General features: G+C 49.0%; 1 protein-coding gene across 2 annotated transcripts in view; it reads left to right on the forward strand.

Moving 5' to 3' along the window:
- Positions 1 to 16,670, forward strand: part of MAP1LC3A (microtubule associated protein 1 light chain 3 alpha) — an 18,066-nt gene extending 1,396 nt beyond the window's left edge. Inside the window, exons 1-4 of one of the 2 annotated variants that reach the window (XM_026083840.1) lie at positions 3,323 to 5,313; positions 9,621 to 9,676; positions 15,063 to 15,169; positions 15,688 to 16,670. In XM_026083840.1, the coding sequence (XP_025939625.1) occupies positions 5,304 to 5,313; positions 9,621 to 9,676; positions 15,063 to 15,169; positions 15,688 to 15,850 (336 nt within the window). In that variant the 5' untranslated portion in view covers positions 3,323 to 5,303 and the 3' untranslated portion in view covers positions 15,851 to 16,670. Of the gene's footprint in view, positions 1 to 3,322; positions 5,314 to 9,620; positions 9,677 to 15,062; positions 15,170 to 15,687 lie in introns of those variants that run through there. The other variant, XM_026083838.1, reaches the window with a different exon arrangement.
- The last annotated feature ends 2,491 nt before the right edge of the window (positions 16,671 to 19,161 follow it).

The following is a 19,161-nucleotide window of genomic DNA, read 5'->3' on the forward strand; positions in this document are numbered from 1 at the left end:
GAGGAGGAGGAGGAGGAGGAAGGCGCCCGCGGGCTGCCGCAGGGAGCCCCCCTGCCGCCCTCCTGCCTGCGGCCGCCGGCTGCGCCGGTCCGCGGGCGCGCAGGTGGGTCTCAGGCGCGGGGGGCCTCGCTCCTCGTGCGCCAGCGCAGCCCTGACGAAGTCCTGCGCGAAACGCCCGTGTGCGGAATGCCCAGCCGCGTACGTGCGTGACCGGTGTGTATTTATAGTGACACACATGCGGCGCCTGCTGCGGGAAGGTGGCTGTGGACCCGGGAGTGTCACCAAGTCGCCTCCTGACTTTTTATAGGCACTTCTGAATATATGTCATTCTAAATATCTAGCCTCAAAAGGATAAATACTGTTGCTTTTTATCGAAATATTTATCTCCTTGGCTTATATCGACTTTGGTTGTTGTGCTTGACCAGGGAGATGCTTGCTGAATAAGCCCCCGTTTTTTATAAAGCATGAAATCATACATTTGTCCAGAGTAAGTGTCATCGCAAGGGTAGCTGCTGTAACCGAGGGCAAGAAATTTGTATTCTGTACCTGGCTGAGCCATCAGCCTCCTGTGTGACTTCTTTGTGTCTCCATTAGAAGTGGGGTGACTAACTACCCTCTTAGAAAGGGCTTTGAAGTCTACAGAACAAGAGTAGGAGTCAAAAGCTAAATGTTCTTGTTGCATATTTGCCCTTGGTCCTGTCTTTAAATTCTTGACTGTCAGAGAACAGTATTCTCTTCAGAAATTACTCTCCCTCTTCCCTGTCCAGTTAGCATTAGAGTAGTTCTTGTTCCAAGGACTTGATATACCTCTCTAAATGTTCTTGAGAAGCAGAAGATTTAATGCTGAGACCATACCCGTTACTGTGTTGAAATGTACATGGTGGGAAAACTCAAATGACAAAAAGGTTTCCATAAATGGTACCAGATTTGACTGCCAGACTTGATAGTGAAATCAGATGAACATGGACTTCTGTTTCCCTTGACCTTTTCCAGTTGGCATTGGGAAACATGTATGTTTCTGTCGGATTAAATCCTGAGACGGGAGAGTATCAGCTGATCTTTACTGTCTGAATAATGCTGAAGTCAATGTCTTCAGGCCAAATAAGTCCTTCTTTTGTGTCAGATACTGTCCCAACAGAGGTGAGGGTGTTTCTTATGTGAATTTTAAAACGGGAGTTTTTTCTTATTGAACTGTGGATCCAACCCCTTGCTGCTCTCTTGGAAACTGTAAATATTTGGTAATTTGCTATCACAGCCCTTCTGGCCTTAAACGCTTACCCAGCCTTCCCATGCTGCAGCAACCAATCCAAGCAAATGTGCACAAGCAAGAATAAAATGAACTCTGGGTGCCCTGGGATACTTGCTTGGGTCCCTGCTGTGTCTTGTGTTCTCTTAAGCTGTGTGTTAAAGGCCAATAAAGTTCTAAATGAAACCCTTAGTAGCTACTTAATCTGGTGAGAGTCAGCTGTTTATGGCCAGTTTGGTTTCCCTTTGCAAATTGCTCAGCTTTTCTACAAGCCAGAAGGGGGAAAAAAATATCCGAGAAGGCTCAGAGTAGTTGAAAGCAAGCAGGATTAAAATAGCCCAGGAGGGACGGGGTGCGGGGTGAGGGAGTTTGGTGCTGGCAGCTGCAAGTGCTCCTTGTTTCTGTGTACTTTCCTCTGCCCTTTTGCTCTCTCAGCTGACCGGTTTGCAGAATTCTCCCAAGGGGAGGGGGAGGAGGAGGAGGAGGAGGAGGAGGAGGAGGAGGCCGAGGCCTGACAGCCCAGGCAGTTGTTTTGGGTCAGAGCTGGAATTGCTCAGCTGGAGAAAGTAAATACATGGTGTTTTCGTCTTCAAATCATTACACAACAGGAGCAGGAAGTGACTGTTTACCATGCAGTTGGAGAGGGCTGATGGAAAATACCTCCAGCTACACTGTGTGCTCAGAATGGCTTAATTTTTAAGGCTTCAGAACTACAGAAGTGGAACAGTTCCAAAAAAACAGAGAAAAGGCAGAGTCAGGAGCATGACTGTTTACAAAAGCTGCCCAGGCTCCGGTTGCATGGCAAATGGCTTTCTTGGTCTTGTTCTGCCACCCATTGCTGAAGACTCCACTTTCCTCAATGCCTGTTTTTCCCCTTCTTGTATTTTTGAGACTGAGATTTATTTTTCCATGGATTTCTTCTGCTTGTTCTTCAGCTTGGTCTCAGGTCTATTCTGAATAAGCTTTCTTGATTCATATTCATAGCTGTCGAGGAACTGGAAAAGAGACTGGCTGGCAAACTCTGAGGGCTCAAGTGTGTTGAGGGCAGGGAGCGCTGGCTTCTCATGTGATCTGAAGTGCCCTTAACGGTGAGACTCTGCGAGCTGGTCCAGTCCTTGGTGCGTCTGCAGCAGAACCTCTTTGATCTGGATGCATGAAGGAAAAACCTGACAGTAACCCTCTGCTTTCATGTGCTAAACCTGACCGTGTGGTCAGATCCATTGTAGGAGTCCAGAACAATTCCCAGAGCAGAGTTAAGGTCTGTGTGGGAGGAACAGGGTGTACTGACTTCAGTGAGAGTGTGCGGTTGCTGGACCATACCACTGCACTTCCTGTAGAAAGTGCAAGTCCTTCGAAGCATTGGGTACTGATTGCACCTCCCACTGTTCTCGAAGTTATTGTTTTGAACTGGCTGATTTACTGTTGAGAGGCTGCCAAAAGCTTCAAGCTTTGCAGCGCAGTGCATAACCAGCATAATTATGGACACGGACCTTAAACGTCGCTGACCAGTTGGCTAACGTCAAATCTAGAGTAGGTTGGCCTTGTGCCCCAGCACCCTGCTGAAATGGAGACGTATCGCAGTAATGCACATATATGTTAACAGTCAGTGGCAGCCCCTGGCTAGATGATAAACATAGAGGTTTGACCTCAGCCTCTCTGAACTGAATATTCCCACACCTCTCTGAACTGAATATTCCCACACCAGTGCTTTAAGAACTGGGATTCCTTGAACTGAGGCTTGCTGTTGCAATCTGATGTGTCTATATCTAGTTGTATTAATTACCAAGGACATTCTGTGACATGATGTAATATGAGGTTGATTAACGGTGTTGAGGAAAATACTGGTACAAGAGGAACTAAACAAATGTCTAAAATACCAGCTAGATTTGTAGACCACAAATACTGATTTAGTTCATAACAACAGTTATGAACTGGCTGCCAGGAATAATAAAGCCCATATGTCTTTTTTTTATTACTTAAGTTTTTGTAGCAAAGAAAGTATTATCCCCTTGAACCAGAAAGAGGGAGAACCCTGTGAATCTAGGAGCTATACCACTGGTAACTCTTCCTGCTGTTGCCATTGATTAGCTGTGAGCTACGGATAAGTCATTTGCCTTGACTTTATTCCTTCCACTGTTAACCACAGTGGGGATCTCTGGCAGGTGAGTCATACAGGAGATCTCCCTCTAAGACACCCTCTTTGTGTAATGCTCTGCTGTGTGTAAACGCTGCTGACTGGGTGGTCAGGGAATTTGTTTGATGCTTTTAGTCTTCAGAAGGCAGTTTGGAGATAGGCTGCGAGAGGAAAATGAAAGAACTAATTTAATACTCTTGCGTTTGGCATATCTCCCCAAATAGGCCCTGCAAATCTGTGCATGTCCAGGCATGTTTGCATACAAATAGCAATGACTGCAATGACCTGAACTGTGCAAAGTGTATCTTTGTACATCCACGTGTGTGTTCTTCTGAATTAAAATGTAGTTCTATCAGGAATGCTGATTCTTTGAGCAATTTGAAGTAGCCTGAGTAGTTCTGAGAAATCTGAGAGCATTTCTGCTGTCTTGGAGGGTTACAATGGTGAAGGTTTTCAAGATCAAAGGAGTGAGAAAAGGTCAAATGAGAGCTAGAGGGAAGCCCTTCCAGAAGACAGACTTCTAACTCCTTGTAAAAAGGGAACTTGCTGTTCTTTTTCCAAGGCTAATAAAACTGTGATTAAATGCTAAGCAAAAAAACCCCAGTTCTTTATCTGGAACACTAATGTAAATACTCTGTCCTTGCTAATGTAAGTACAGAATCCAAATGTGGTGTAGAAGGTATTGCCCACTTGCCAACATACACAGGAGACAAGCTCTCAACGTGCCGCTTTCTCTGTGATAATGTCTTGTAGGTCGACTCCGTGAAGACGCTCAAGAGCATCTTGCTCTGATCCTCAACAACAGGCTCATGTTAAGGAGTCTGGGCATGTGTGTATGGAGCAGAGCCGTGAGCTTCCTCCTGCCTTCCGGCAGGTGTTGTTGAACAGTGCCTTTATGGGCATGCGCCTTCAGATTAAAAGAGCTGAAGGGCCCCAAACTACTTTTCTGAGTCTCCCTGTTTTAATATGCTTGCTGGAATATGCAGTACTTGTGTCTATGAATTGTGGATATCCCTGGGCAGGTGTGGTGGGTTGGAAACCTGTGTTTTAAGCTATTTGAATGATGGAGGTCTGCTGAGCATCCTACGTGTTCTGTGTCAGGGGTGACAGGGTACTGTGCAACCAGACAAGTGTCTTGACATGAATTTAGATTTCACAGTTCTTGTGTGGCTCTGCTTTGTCATGAGCTGAGCCCCAATCATGGATTTGCCAGATACAAATACTCATTCCTGGAGCTGGGCTCAAAATCATGCTCTTAAATTTTGAAACTGCTAAGAAAATCTGGGGTGGTTTCTGTTTCCCTTTTTTAATACACTTCCAAGCTCTGCTCTGAAGCCACGAGGATTGGGAGCTTATAGAAATGAATGTGATTGCTGAGATCCCTCTGCAAAGACATGACTCCAGGAACTGGGCATTCAGAAATCCTTCCATCCGTTAGGGGTCTTGTGATAAAACTGTAACAATAAAATGGATGTTCACCCAGACAGATTGTCGGTTGTTCCAAGTTCATACTGGTAAAACCCTCCTGTGACAGCAAAGTATCAGACTCTACCCACGCCATATTACAGACGCGCTGTCTATCAGAGAGCAAGTTTAAAACAGCGTACTTTGTTGTCCGAGTCCTTTGCTTGGCGCCTTAGCTGTTTGGAAGCCCTGCAGCTCTAGACTTTGAGGACAAAAGAAGTAACACATGAGCAATAATCAAAATCACTAACAACGTTCCTGTAATGTTGCTGTCCTACATAGACTGAGGCAGCAGCCTTTTCTCAGTAGTAAGGGCTGCTTTCGCAGGGCAGGGCTGGCCTGGCAAGCTTCATCCTCTCTTCTCAAATGTGAGAGTCTCCTCTTGCTCCTTTTGCAGAGCCACTGGCCTGAGAACAAGCTCTCCAGCATTGGGCAAGGACAGGTCAGGTCAGCTGTGGTATGATCCATGGTACGTAAACAGGGGTGTGTTTCCTGGTAGTTAGAGGTGTCTGGCCTTAGTCAGGGTGGTGTGATACTACATAAATATTTATTAACGTTCATCTGCAGTGACTTGCATGACTTGCCCTTGGCTTCAGCATTTGCCAGCAGAGGGCTTGTCCCAGACATACCCTGATTTAAAACTATCCAATTCTTCCTTTCCTTGCTAAAAATCTTCTAGAAAGAGGATCATGCTTCAATACTCCTCCCCGAGACTGACCACAGCAGCTTCTTGAAGAGATGTGTTGATTTTCTGCATCTGCTTCAGACCTGAGGCAGCACCCGCTGCCCCCCCGCCCCGCCAAGCTTTCTGTAAGAGCATGTTGTGGATGGGAATGAAAGCCGCAGGGCTGGCAGCCCGCCGCGAGCAGCAAGGCTGTCCGCACGTTGCCTTCATGATAAGGGCAGCAGCACTTGAAGCCTCCAGGGTATGGGGCAACAGGGGGAGGCAGAAGCTATTGGCTCTGGCTGAATTGCTACTCTCTGCTTTGCCCTCCACATGCAGCTTTTGCGCAGTTCTGGAGCTGTTGACCTTGCAGCATGCTGATAACCTGTTTAGGTGGTGTTTTTTTCTTGACGGAAGTTGTGGTCTGTTGATCACAGACAGCAGGGCTGGTCACCTAGTCCATCCATTGCCCCGGGGCAGTACCAATGCCTGACCAGTGTTTGTCTAGTGTTCCCTGAAAGAGCTGTCCCTTACGCAACTGCACTGTCAAAGACTTTGCCATGTGTTTTCCTTATGTTCTACCATCTGTATTAAGCTCTTTGTAGCTGGGGCTGTCCTTTCGTTCTGTGCCTGTACAGCACCCAGCACGGTAGAGGACTGTGTCCTGTAGCCAGGGTTCCTGGGCACTTCCAACACAAAAGGCTGATGCTGTGAAAGTCTGGCTTAAAATTTTCTGCTGTTCTCTTGAACTCTCATAGAGATCTCATCCTTTCTTGCCATGGGGTATGTTGTATGCCCACATCTTTGGGAGAACAGCTTCAGAACAATTTCAGATCTGCCCAATTTGGAAGCTTTGCTGTTGGTGCTTAACGGTTGGAACAGCAGTTGGAGGACAAACAGGCAATTTTCCTGGCTTATGCAATGCTACAAAAATATTTCTGTCTTTCAAGAGGCCTTAGCAGTGAAATTTTGCCAGGCAGAGCCAATAAAACGTGTGCGTGTTTTTCTTATTGCGATCATGAGCTCTTACATCCTGGCACTGTGGCGATTCCCAGCTGCCTTAGTGATGGATGTCTGGTGATCTCACGTGTGAGCAGAGACGGTGCTTTTCACCCTCTGGCGGGTGCGTGCAGTTTAATCTTTGCTTGGCTCTTTCAAAACAGCAGTTGCAATCGGCACGGCAGTGTATACCTGTACCGCCTGCCTCCAGCTCCCCTCAGTGCCGGCTGAAGCCCCTCGGTCCCCTCCTGTTTGGAGTCCCTGAGCTGCTGAAATCAGGAGCGCTGTGTTGCTAGTGAAGAAAGGCCAGCAAAAAAGTGTGGATGCAGACTGGGTTGTGTAAACAGTTCTGGTTCGCTTTACATGTAGGCCAAGGATAAACTGTAGCTGGGCGCTGCAGCACAGGGGAAAGTGTTACCTCGGTGAGCACAGCTACAGTTTTGGAAGAGCTGCAGGGGAAGAATGAGGCTTGTAAAATCCGACCTGTAGTATGAAATGCAAGTGTGCAGATACCGCTAGTGAAAGCGGGGAGGAAACCTGTCTGCAGTGCCGTAGCTGGCATGAACCTGGGTGCTAGGCTTGCATTTCCAGTCAGGGTCTCTCTGAAGTGCCTCTTGTGGGTCTGTGCCCTCCTAGTCCCTGCTCTGTCCATTCTTACTACACTTTCTTATTATTCCTGTGATTTACTTAGAGTTTGCTTAGATTAGACTAAATCTAAATTTGGTTAAAGGTTGTATTTATAGCCATTCCTTGCTGCCTGGTGTTGAGGATACTTTGCTGAGATACAGAATCAACATCTACCTCCCACCACAGGCTGAAGAGGGTGTGGGTGACTGTCAGCTATTTCTTGCATGAGAGCTCTAGCTCCTGAACTATTGTGCAAATGGAAATGATCGCTGTATGATGTTTGATGTGAGCTCACCTTCAGGGTGTTTGAGAGCAGAGTTGTTCCTCCTGATTCGCAACCCTGCTTGGGCAGGAGATACTTGTGGAAGCAGTTGGCTCACCAAGACTAGGATGGGACTGAATGTGCTCCTTAGCAGAGCTTTAGATGTCCTGGAGACTTCTGTCTGAATCTTCAGGTGCCTGAACAGCTAAGGTAGGGTTGCCCTGAACTGCTTTCCTGAATGAAGATTCTGAAATGGGCATCGCCTGGACAGAGGAGGAAGTGAAGTGCTTTAAGTGTTTGCCATAGCAATGATATTTTCCTGTTGAAAGGATCCAGCAGCCCCTGGAGCAAAGCAGCATGTACAGTCATCACACTATGGTAACCTGCTGATCAACCGTGTCCAGCAGGGAGGCTCCCAAGGCCCTGGCCTAGCTGATCAGAAAGGCCAGGTGCTGGGTGCGTGGCAGGTCTTGAAGATGCTGCAAACAGGCAGGTGGGACAGGAGAGCTGCAACTATGGTGCATCAGACTTGAGACTAGGGAGGGCTTTAGAGCTGCTGGCTTGTGCCCTGGATTCCTTCTGAGCAAGTAGTCAGCAAGACCCGGAAGAAACGTGCCATAGCAGCAGCCTGGCCTGTCTTAGTCTAAGGCACGTGCAACCCGAGCCCATCAGGGGATAAAGGACAGCTATTTTAGAGGTGGGATCCTGAGGCACTGACATGTAGCTGGTACCTTATCCTGCTGTTCAGCTGTGTTCTTGCTTAGCTGCTGCTTCCCCTTTTCCTTTGCTGTTATGCTTAAACCAGTTTTTCCCCGCTCTCAAGGTTACGTTTGTCAGTGACCAGTATTTGAGCGTCAGTGAGCTGTTTATAGTTCTGGGGCCTTTGGTTTATAGTGCCCTTGTTTTCAAGGCTTTTGTTAGTATTCTCTGCTTAAACTCCATATGCAACAAGAGATACCTGGTGCCGTGATCTCGTTCACACGCCAAGTTCTTGCAGTGTTTTCAGGCTGATAACAAGTCTAATAGGCCCTAGTTCTGAGGCCTTGCAAAGTTAACATAAGACAGTGTTGGCATAAGGCCTGTGACCTGTCACTAGCAATGATAATTGCTGCATTTACTGGAGCATCAGGCAACAAAGTGCTGTTGGAAGATGAGCCGGTGTGGGGTAGTGACTCTTGATGCTGCTCACCAGAACGTGATCCGCATAACTACTTCCCTTGTGCATTCCCTGGGTAGCCCTTTCTAGACCAGCAGTAATGCAAGAGGGAGTTCAGGTTTGTAGTGAGCCAGCGTCCCAGGAACAGTGTACGCACAGGGAGCACAGCGCAGCCACCTCCAGTGCTTCCTCTTTCCCCACCTTCCTGCCGTTTTGAACTGTGGTCCCCAGGTCCCCTCCGGGGACTGGAGGGCCCTGTGATAAAGCAATGAGTGTGAGTATTGAAATTCTCGTGGAAGCTCAAAGAGCACACAAGCTTTTACATAATGCCTGTTGTGTGTGTCAGTAAATAGGAAAATGGGTTACAAGTGTGAGAATAACTATAGAAAAAATCTTTTGGTATGGCGGTCACCCCCCCCCCTTTGCTTAATTTTTTTCCCTGTTTCTACAATGGGTTTAGAAATATATTCTCTCAGGCTGATAGCTATTGTAGCTCCAGATGTATGGCAGTGAGGGAGGTCCTTCTTGGCAAGGCCTGTCTCTTTAGGATTGAGGCACTGTGCCAGAGTGTGCCTGGAAATGGCTAAAATCCAGTCCCACTTGGGGCATCATCTCCTCTGGGGAAACAGCCAGAAGACTTAATGGACTTCTGGAAGCCTAAACTTCCAGAGTCAAGACCCTAAAGCTACACTGCTGCCCAGCACTGAAGGTCACAAGCTGCATTTGCTTAACATGGATTTGTGAGTAGAACTATGTAATCCCTGGGGTCTTATTTAAGTTACTTTGCTTCTGTGTGTGTTGCCCTGTTTTACCAGGCAGGGTAATGCTTCCCTGTCTTGGGGGATGATTGGGGTGGTAGGAAGCCATGAAGGGTTGATGACTGAACCTGAGATTTGGCTGAAAACCTCACTGCAGCAAAATGCGCAAAATGTCCCAATGAACAGAATTTGCATTTCTTTTGCAATGTCCCTCTTGCCTGTGTGGGGCTTACAGGGTGGTTACTTTTTTTTTGAATGAACTAGCACAGCCAGATGTTTCTAATTTTTTTCTTCATTTTTTTCTTTCCAGCGGATCGTTGTAAAGAAGTGCAGCAGATCCGAGAGCAGCATCCAAACAAAATCCCAGTAAGTGCCAGTTCTTGCTCTTCTGCATTTGACTTCATTCTCTCGACCACTCTATGCTACTGAATAGCCTCCACCAACCAGCCACTGAAGTTACAAAGCTTTAGTCCCCAGACTCAGCACAGGAGGCTCTCTATAAGCCTTGTGCATGCCAACTGCTCAGTAGTAGACCTCATTCTTAGCAGCGCAAAATGCTGTCTTTCTTTTAAGCTTGATGCCTGTCCTCAGGGGAAGGAACTGATTTGATGTCAAATTTTCTTCCAAGCTAGTGCAGCAGGAGAAGATTCTGAAATGGCCAGTTTTTTGTTGCAGTAGCTAGCTGACTTTTACTGAATAACCTGGTGAGGATTTCTCTGCATCTGTCCAGAGAAGGATGCGTGAGAGGATCTTCATTGTACTGAAAACAAAGAGACTCTTAGGATAATTCATACCACAGCCAAACAATGATACCAGTTCTGTGCTGGCCCAGCGCCTGCCGTTGCATGAACTGCCTCCAGTTCTTATGGCCCATCTCAGGCCTAACATGCTGTCTCCCTCCCTCTGCTCTTGCTTGTGAGTATACTGTCTCCATCCTAGCTGAATATCTGGGAGGATGGAGAGCTTAGAAAAAGTGTCGTCAGGGCTTGCTCAGGTTAGTATTTGCAATACCAGAGCGTGTGTGACCCCAAGAAGTGAGACCTGTTCCTAGTCTCTAGGTGTTGGCTGCACATCAGCCTTGTCTCAAAATTGCATCTGTCTACAGTCTCTCCTTCACTGTTTAGCCTTCAAGACTTACTGTCCCAAACTCTCTCCTTGGCACATGCTAGTCCGTTCCTGTCTTGCCCTTCTCTTGATTTTAACATAGCATCTTCTAGCAAAGAGAGTTCTTCCTCTTCCTCTTCCTCCCCCCCTGCATTGTCAATATGGTGTCCTTGCATTGTCAGCTCAGCAGAGCAGGACTTGTCCCGTGCAGCACACTCAATAATACTGCTTCAATGCCAGTATACTGCATCATCTACGTGTTTACTGACTGCTGTGCTTAAGACAGTATTCATGACACTAGGCTGGCTCTGTATTTCTTCAGAGTTGTGGCAGAGCTAATTACAGGGCCTTAAGGCTCTAATAATGAGGAGAGGCTAGAGATGGGCTGTACATAAATACATAAACACATGCGTATATCAAGTGCCTGTACACAAACGCATGTTGCCCGGGAAACAGAAAGAGCCAGAGCTCTGCGCCCACTTGCAGAATTTCACTGGCATCACTGAGACATGGTGGGAGAGCTTCCACAGCTGGAGTGCTCTTTTTCTATGTTGAGATCAAACACCATGTGCCCCAGGGGAGAGCTTCTGTGTCATCAGGCCTTGGCCACCAGTGTGATTGTTGGGGAGTCCTGTGTGTGCAAGGACGTTTAGCTCTGGAAGGGACCTCAGCCCTCCCACACCTGCTCTAGTGACCTCTTTATTCTATGCCTTAACATCCTTGACAGTGTCCTGAGTGCCAGCAGTGTGAAAGGATGAGGGAATCCCCTGGGTTTTTGTATATTGCTGGGGGATTGGATAGGTGCTTCCCTCTTACCACAGGCCTGGTGCTTAGCTTTTGTTTGTGTGACAGGACATGAGCACTGGAGAAGGCTCTACCTCTGTGTGTGGTTGTGGAGTGAGGGAAGAGCAACTGAATTTCTTTCTAAGGCTGTGTGATCTCGTTATTTGTACTTCATCCATCCTCTGCAGAGCTAAATGAGCCCTTTGGTTTCCTCCTGGGCTGACTGACACAACAGGAGTGGTGGTGGGGATACATTTAGTCACAAGCTTGCTGGAACAATAAAAATAATCAGGAGGAGAGAAGGAAGAGTGCTTTGGGTGGTCTGGCTGTGTTTCTGTCTTTGGTATCTCTAATGGTCTGATCCTGATTAGACCCTGACACCAGGTTTGGTGCTGTCTCTTGTCACATATGCAGCCTGTAAGTCACTGGGCTTAGCTTTCGGTGCTAAGGCTGTGAGTAAAGCCAGGTACTACGAAATGGAGCAGGGTGGGGGGGGAAAGCTGTGATTCCAAGCAGTGCGGTGCAGGTGAATTAAGTGCAGGAAGGTCTTGATCTTTTGTGAAAAACAGGAACTGTTTTTGCCAAGTGACTGGCTTGCCTGGAGAGGCCTTTGGAATGAGCAAAGGGGTTTGAACCCACAGCCCAGGGTGAGTTTGGGAAGAAGAGGCAGGATATTGCCTCAAGCCACACCCTTGCTGCTGGTGGACAATATAGCAGACTGTGCTGTAGCTGCTGCTCTCTTCCTGCATCTCCAGTTGCTGCTCTGAGCCTTGGGTGAGTTCCCCTTTGCTTTGACGGAGGGCCAGGAGGATTGCAGAGTGCTTGGCTTGGCTTGGTTTTGTGCCTGGTATTTCTCCCCTCTTTCCCTGAGAGTGCTTTGAGAGGAGGCTGAGGAAGGGGCTGTGCCATGTGCATGCAGGGGGGCTGAAAGAGCAACAAAACCTGGCTTTTCCTGGTGTTTTGCTCTGGGCACCCTTGCTCGGTATCAAGAGAAGTGGCCAATGTATAAGTACCTTTGTCGGCCCCCATATGCTGCTTGTCTTGCTCGTCGGGCTCGCTTTGTCCTGGATGGGCTTTTCAGAGGGCGTCTAGGTGAAGAGCTTCCCCCGAGGCCCCTTACACCTCTCCTTTGTCTGGGAACTGTCTGTGATGTAAGGTCAGCCCCTCCTGGTGGACTGTCTGAGCACTCACTGGATGCTCCCAGCTCACTGATGATGTTTGCAGCATCCTGACAAATGTGTTTGATTGGCTTTGATGAAGACAGAGCCTGGGACTTCTGCCCAGGTGGCAGTCCTCAGTCTCTCCCTGTATTTCCTGTGTTCCCCATCGCTGTCCCTTTCCAGTGCACACATGGTCCTTCCCTGCACACTCTCTCCATGTTGGCTAGCTCTAGTTCAGGGTTTTAGAGTTAGGTAAAAACAGGGCATGAGGAAGAGTCTTGTTTGAGCTGTGTCTGTGTCTAGGCTCTGTGGAGCTGGAGTTCAGCTGGGGCTGCAGTACTGGGTGAAGCTGAGCAGCTGTTCTGTGAGCTCTGTGCTCTTGAAGTGTCCCGCTGCCCCAGCGAAGGGAGTTCTTGCATGTGGAGGCTGTGACAAAGCTATGTAATAAGCCAAGTGACCTCTTGGTGCTGCCTCTTGGGGAGAGCTAGTGCTGCTTGGCTTAAGCACAATGTCCCACAGTTCCCCCAGCTCTCTGCTGGCTTTTGTCTGGTAAGGCTTCTTGTTCTGGTAAGGTCAGCATTGGAGCTGTCTCTACCAGCTCGGTTTCACTCTGCTCCAGGGTAATATCTTTGGAGATGCCTCTCTCTGGGGAAGAAATGAGTCTTCCAGTTGCCAGTGTGCTCAGTGGATGAGCATAAAGGCTGTGGTCCCTGGATCTCTCCCTGTCATGCGGGGTGGCAGCTGGTTCCCTGCATTCTGGGAATTGGTGTCTCTTTCTTGCCCCAGTCTTGCTCCTGGTTGCTTCTGCTTGCATTTGGCTTCCCTTCTACAGCTAGAGCAGGGACTGAGAGCCCAGTGAAGGAGAGAGCTGGGCAGCAGGCAGATCCAAGGAGAATCTAGTTCCTCAGCATCACACCACTCCCCAGCAGCTGTCCGAGATGAGTTGCATGTATGTAGGCTAGAGGCCTGCTGTTATGGAGGTGCTGCCCCACCGACAGCCAAGCTTCTTGTGGATCATTCGCATCTCATGGATGCTGAGGGCTCTTTTCCTTGCTGTGTCCTTGCCATACAGGCAGGCAATCACTGTGCAGGCCAGGGAGCTTTCTGCAGGACAGCTTCCCTCTGCTGCAGAGGGAGAAGCAACAGGAGGGTGGAACGGATGGACAGGAGGCCTTCCGGTGGGAAGAAAGATCTGCGTGTTCCTCCACTGTGCCTCTGGTGGCTTTCTGCAGGGACCCCAAAGCTAGTAGTTACTGCTTTTATCAGTGATCAGACAGCAGGAGTTATGTTGCTGCTGCTGACAGAGGCTGGTGTATCATCAAATGATCAAGGAAAAGGCAAACTGAGCAATGTTCCCACAGATTTGCCTGTTCCCTTTGGTGCCACAGAGCCGCCTTCTTGGGATCTTGATCTCTGCCTGCTACTCAGGACCTACGCTGTCCAAAGGGATTTACAGTCTCCCTTATTTTTTGGGAAAGCTGTGAAAATGATTTGTGGGACCTTCTTGCCTTACAGCAAAAAATGATGTTCTGTCTCAATTTGGAGAGGACAATGAACTGATTAGTATACAAGTATCTTTCTGGGGAGAAACCGATTAGGTACTGAAGAGATGAGGGAGGCTTAAGTATCGCTGTAATGGGAATGTATTGAGCTTGATAAGTAGATATTACTAATTATTTTAACTGCCTACCAGCTTGTTTCTTAGTATACAAATAGTACATTTTCAAGTGGATTTAAAATAGCAATTTTAGCTGTCAACAAGCAACCCTGAACAGAAGAAAATTATTAATTGTAATAGGCAGGAAAACTGGACAGAAATCATTGGGGTTTTTTTTTGAGCATAGGTGTGGTAAGCTCATCCCAAGCGAGACCTCTAGAAGGAGAGGTTGGGTTGGGCTGTCCCCTTGCTGGCACTGTGCTGAAGGGCCTTGGAAGCTCGCTCTGCGCAGTTTCTGTGGCACATTTGGGGAAGTGACCTGAGGTTTGTGATCCATTTTGGAGTTGATGTGTCTGAGTGGTAATGTGAGGAATGTACTGGCTATATTCAAACTTCCCCTTTCTGAAGGAATGCCTTGGGTAACTGCGCAATTATTTCTAAAAATGCTACTTGTTCTTGAGTCTTCCCAGTTCCACCTAAGGCACCAGAGTGGTGCTGAACTGCAGCAGCCCGGAGCCTTGCACAAAAGGGAAGGAAAATGTCTCTTGCTGTGCGGAGGCTGTCTGGGCTGGGGCTTGTAGGGTGGTGCCGGTTCCTCCTCCCCCCCACCCCCCATGATGCATCTGGGATCCTGGTCCTTAGCTCAAGCCAGTGGAACCTGTGGTTTTGGTCAGTCTGAAAGTGATGATAAAACACCCCTCGCAGCCTGCTAAAGAGTCTTCTGCCTGTCAGGGGAGAGAACTGAGTCTACCCACTAGTGCCTGCTGTTCCTCAGCCAGTCAGGGCAGTGGATGCTTTAGTTCACTCGTCTGGCAGGATCTCCATCGTCTTGTTCAGGCAAACGGACATCTCTGTTGTGGAGAGCTCTTCAGCAAAGCCGAGGGGCCCTGCTCTGCTCAGGTCCCTTTTCTGTTTCTCTGCCAGAAGGAAGCTAGGGGGAGCCTTACCTCAACTTTTCCACTTGTGTTACTTTTTCTTGTATGTCTTTGAGGCCTGTGCTTGGGGCACTGCATACTGAAGCTAACCCTACCCTTGTCTTTCTGCCCAGGTCATCATTGAACGCTACAAAGGTGAGAAGCAGCTGCCAGTGCTGGACAAGACCAAGTTTCTTGTCCCAGACCATGTCAACATGAGTGAATTAGTCAAAATAATCCGGTGAGTGGGACAGCCAGGACTGGCATGCTCTGAACCCACCCTCACCCACAGGTCCTGAGCACAGCGAGAGTGGTGAGATGAGGATGAGGTAGAGGCAGCTACTGAGGGTGGGGATTGAGGACAGGACATCCATAGTGTCCTTTTGTTGGGGCACAGACCAGTAGAGTTGTGCCCAGCATTGTAGCACCTGGTGAAAGACAGTGGCCTCTGCCTTGTTTGGCTGTTCCATGAGCTGATGAGGAGGACTCCAATCCTCTTCCTGTATCCTGCAGCTGAGATGGAAGAGGCCCCTCTGCTCTAGGCAGCAGCACTGGGTGAAAGATGCTTTACAGAGCCCAACTAAGGAGCTGCTGGAGCCCAGAGCAGCTCCGCATGGCTCATAAGCACCATGTCCTGACCATGCGGGAGAAGGTCCTGGCCGTGCAGGCCTGGCTCTGCATGAATGGTATTGAAGGGGGGGCAGGCAAGACTTGCTGTCACAGCACTTGACTCGGGCCTTCCTGCTCTTGTCCCCACAGGCGTCGCTTGCAGCTGAATCCCACCCAGGCTTTCTTCCTGCTGGTGAACCAGCACAGCATGGTGAGTGTGTCTACCCCCATCTCGGAGATCTATGAGCAGGAGAAGGACGAAGATGGCTTCCTCTACATGGTCTATGCCTCACAGGAGACCTTTGGCTACTGAGTCCTTGTGAGAGATGGCATGCAGAGATGGACAAACTGTGGTGCACAGGCCCCCAGCCTTGGAAGATGGTGCAACCAGAGGCTTGCAAGAGGGGGACTGTGCTGGTTCCCTTCCTGGTCACCAAAAAGGCTCATGGTGTGTGTTGGACTTGCACAACCCTTTGCCTCTCTATGTAGATTAGTCTCATTTCTTCCTCAACCCCCCACACATGCTCATTTACATACACACATCCACGCGCACACACCAGGCCTCAGCTTCCCGTCCCATTCCCTCAGTGTAACCTTCAGCTGCTCTCTGTGTGTTGTGTGTGTGTATGTGTGCGTATTTCTAGCCTACTGCCAAAACAGTTCGGCTGGTGATGGGGAGAGGAGAGGGCAGTGTCGCCTTGGCTTTCAGTACAGGGAGAGCTGCCTCCTCCTCCGAGACACTAACAAAAGGCAGGAAGTCTGCTAAAACAGCAAACAAATGTTATCATTGCTCCTGAGTTTTAATTGATTTTAATTACATGCGTATCAGATTCTTGGTGCTACTGAGTAGATGTAGGCGTCTTTATAGGACTGTGGATAATGTATATCCTTTAGATTTGTTTTATTGGTTTGGGGTCTTTTTTTGAGGGATGGATTGGAATGGGGAGATGGGATAATCATTCTTGTATTCTGTAGGTAAGAAAGACAGGCTTTGTTGCACTTTAAAGCATAGTAGATGTGAGAGTGGAATTTACTCTTAATTTATACGTTTGCCATATATAGTGCTGCTCCTCTGTTGACAGTTGTACCTAGATTGTTTTTTTTCTTTTGTTAATAAAATTGACTTCCCCTCTCTCTGTCTCCCCATTGCATGCAATTTTTTCCTCTCAATATGGCAAAGAGACAGTTCACTCAAGGATGTACTGATTTATATTTGCTACGTTCCCCTTCCTATTTTTCATGTGTTATACCCCCAAAATGTATATGATAAAAATTCCGCCCAGTTTAATCTATACAAATGTGTATATATAAATATATATATATTAAAAAATAAATATAAATTCAAGTTGAGTCTTGTAGGAATGTTCTGTTCCCATCTCATTTGTCTGTGTTGATGTCCCTAGTAGCAAGTAAGAATGATGCATGTTGGCTGGTGCACTGTAGGCGCAGTGCTTGGAAGTGGTTAGTCCAAGCTGTGGTGAAAGGGGCTGGATGGGGTTCAGGGTGGAAGGTGGAAGCTTGATCTAGAGAACAGAGCACTTGGATGGTGATTTGGGAAACCTGGTTATCCTTGACCTACATGTGAGATAGTGCTAGGTGGGTCTCTTGTCCTATAACCAAGTTTTCCTCATCTGTAAAAATGTAGACCCAATAAGCAAAAATGCATGTGTTAATGCTGGTTGTTTTGCTCATGATATAAAAGAGGGTGAAACCTGGAGATGGGCATGGCAGTTCTAGAGGACACTTCTGGTCCTCTTTTGTGCCATTCCCCTTATCACAGGTATGTACATCCTAATGCCTGCTGCTTACTCTTTAGGCCAAGCATATTGGTGCTGGGTTGGTGTGCAACAGACCTGGCTGAATCTTTGCACACTGCCAAGACTGTGGTGGTCTTTTAAGACAAATATGAGTGCTACAAGCTCCTGAATGTGACACTTGACCGCTCAGCAACCCCAACCATGACAATTGGGCCTGGGTGGGGACCAAAAGGCACACATGGAGGTCTAGAGTGGAAGAAAGAACAGATGGAGCTCTCTGGGGCACGCAGAAAGTCGAAGTGACGGCTCTGGGGAGGACAGTACTGAGAGGCACATGGAGGGTTCAGGATGGCACCGAAGGGGCATGTTCCCCTGGATCTGTCCATCCCCCAGGTAGGACTGGGTAGGTCCACAGTTACTGCAAATGCCTCCCTGTCCCTGGCAGCCTGGCACCCCAGCAGCTACAATGGCTTGACCACGACAGGTCTGAGAAGGGACTTGGCATCTGCATTGCACCACAACCCCTCTGTGATGCTCGCTGGGTCTGTGAAGAGCTGTGGTATCACAGCAACTGCAACAAGCCACATGACTCATGCTTTGGTGAATTTACGGAAGGCGTTTTGACTGCTGGCCATGGAAATATTTCACAAGAACTCTGAAGCAGTCTTTGTGCCACAGGCACCCTAACCTAGGGACATGAGCTTAGCTCAGCAACACAGGCAAGGGCAAGTGCTGGGAGTCCCCTCTCCTTCCCTGATGACTCCTTGATAGCCCAGGCCTTCCCAGTCCACRCGAGAAAACTCATTGTGGCTGGTTGAAGAGAAACTCCCGCTCCTCTGCCTTGCCAGTTAGGCATAAGGTCTTGTCCCACTGTTGGAGGAGTTGCTGGTGACTGTTGTGATGAGCTGTAAATCACGAGAGCAGCAAAAGAATCCCAGGAGGCAAGAGCAGCGCTTGSAAGTAAAGCCTTTATTCTCTGCTGGGGAGGCGCGGGGAAGGGAGGAGGCGCGGGGGGGCAGGGGGCTCCGCTCCCCGGGGGCTCTGCGGCTCTGGGCAGCAGCTATGCTGGAAGATCCTTGGGAGGGCAGCCGGAGGGGCTGTGCCACGCGGCGAGGCCTCTTCTGCACTGACGCGCGAGTCGCACCATYGGCAGCCCCTGCGGCTCCGAGGGAGGCAGGCAGGGAAGGACAGGGCCRTGAGCGCCACAGGGTGCCGAGCCTTCCCCGGCCCGGCAAAGGCAGCAGGAGKGAGGTGGAGCGCAGCCCTCTGCCATGTGCTTTGTGCATGTTCTTTTCCCCACGGACTGTTCAAGAGKCTGAGCAAACTCCCTCGCTTCTCTTGCTGGCCGTTACTTCTCAGCACCGGTGTGAGAAGCAGCTCTGAAGGCCGGAGCCACACACCTCCTCAGCTCAGCCCCCRGCAGCCACSCAGCCAGYGGCCTCTCTCAGCACTCGCCTGGCTCGCTCTTGCCCGTCAGAGGCTTTACGYGCGTGGCTCTCCGCCGGGCCCCTCTCTGGGAAGGGGGCTTTGGAGCTGATGGAGGGAYGGGCTGCCTGCAATACTGCTGGCCCGTGGAGGGGAAGGTGTCTCGCGTGCTCCCGGGCCTCGCTTGAGGTCGGCTTTCCAGCACTGGAGCACAAGGTCTTGATGCGGGTGCCGAGGGGTGATAGAGGGGCTTCTGCACGCCTTCTGGTGTGCTCTGAGCATCTTGCTCGGAGCTTTGCAGGGCAGGTGGGAGGAGATTATGGGGACAGTTCCTCTTCAGATTCTTCAGATTCTGCTTCGTCCTCTGAAGGCATGACCATTCCAGGGATGGTGATAGGTGGGAGCTTCATGCCTGCTGGACGCTTGTGTAATTTTTCAGCAG

The sequence above is a fragment of the Apteryx rowi genome, unplaced genomic scaffold (assembly GCF_003343035.1).
Source record: "Apteryx rowi isolate R43461 unplaced genomic scaffold, aptRow1 scaffold_619, whole genome shotgun sequence".
NCBI classification, from domain to species: Eukaryota; Metazoa; Chordata; class Aves; order Apterygiformes; family Apterygidae; genus Apteryx; species Apteryx rowi.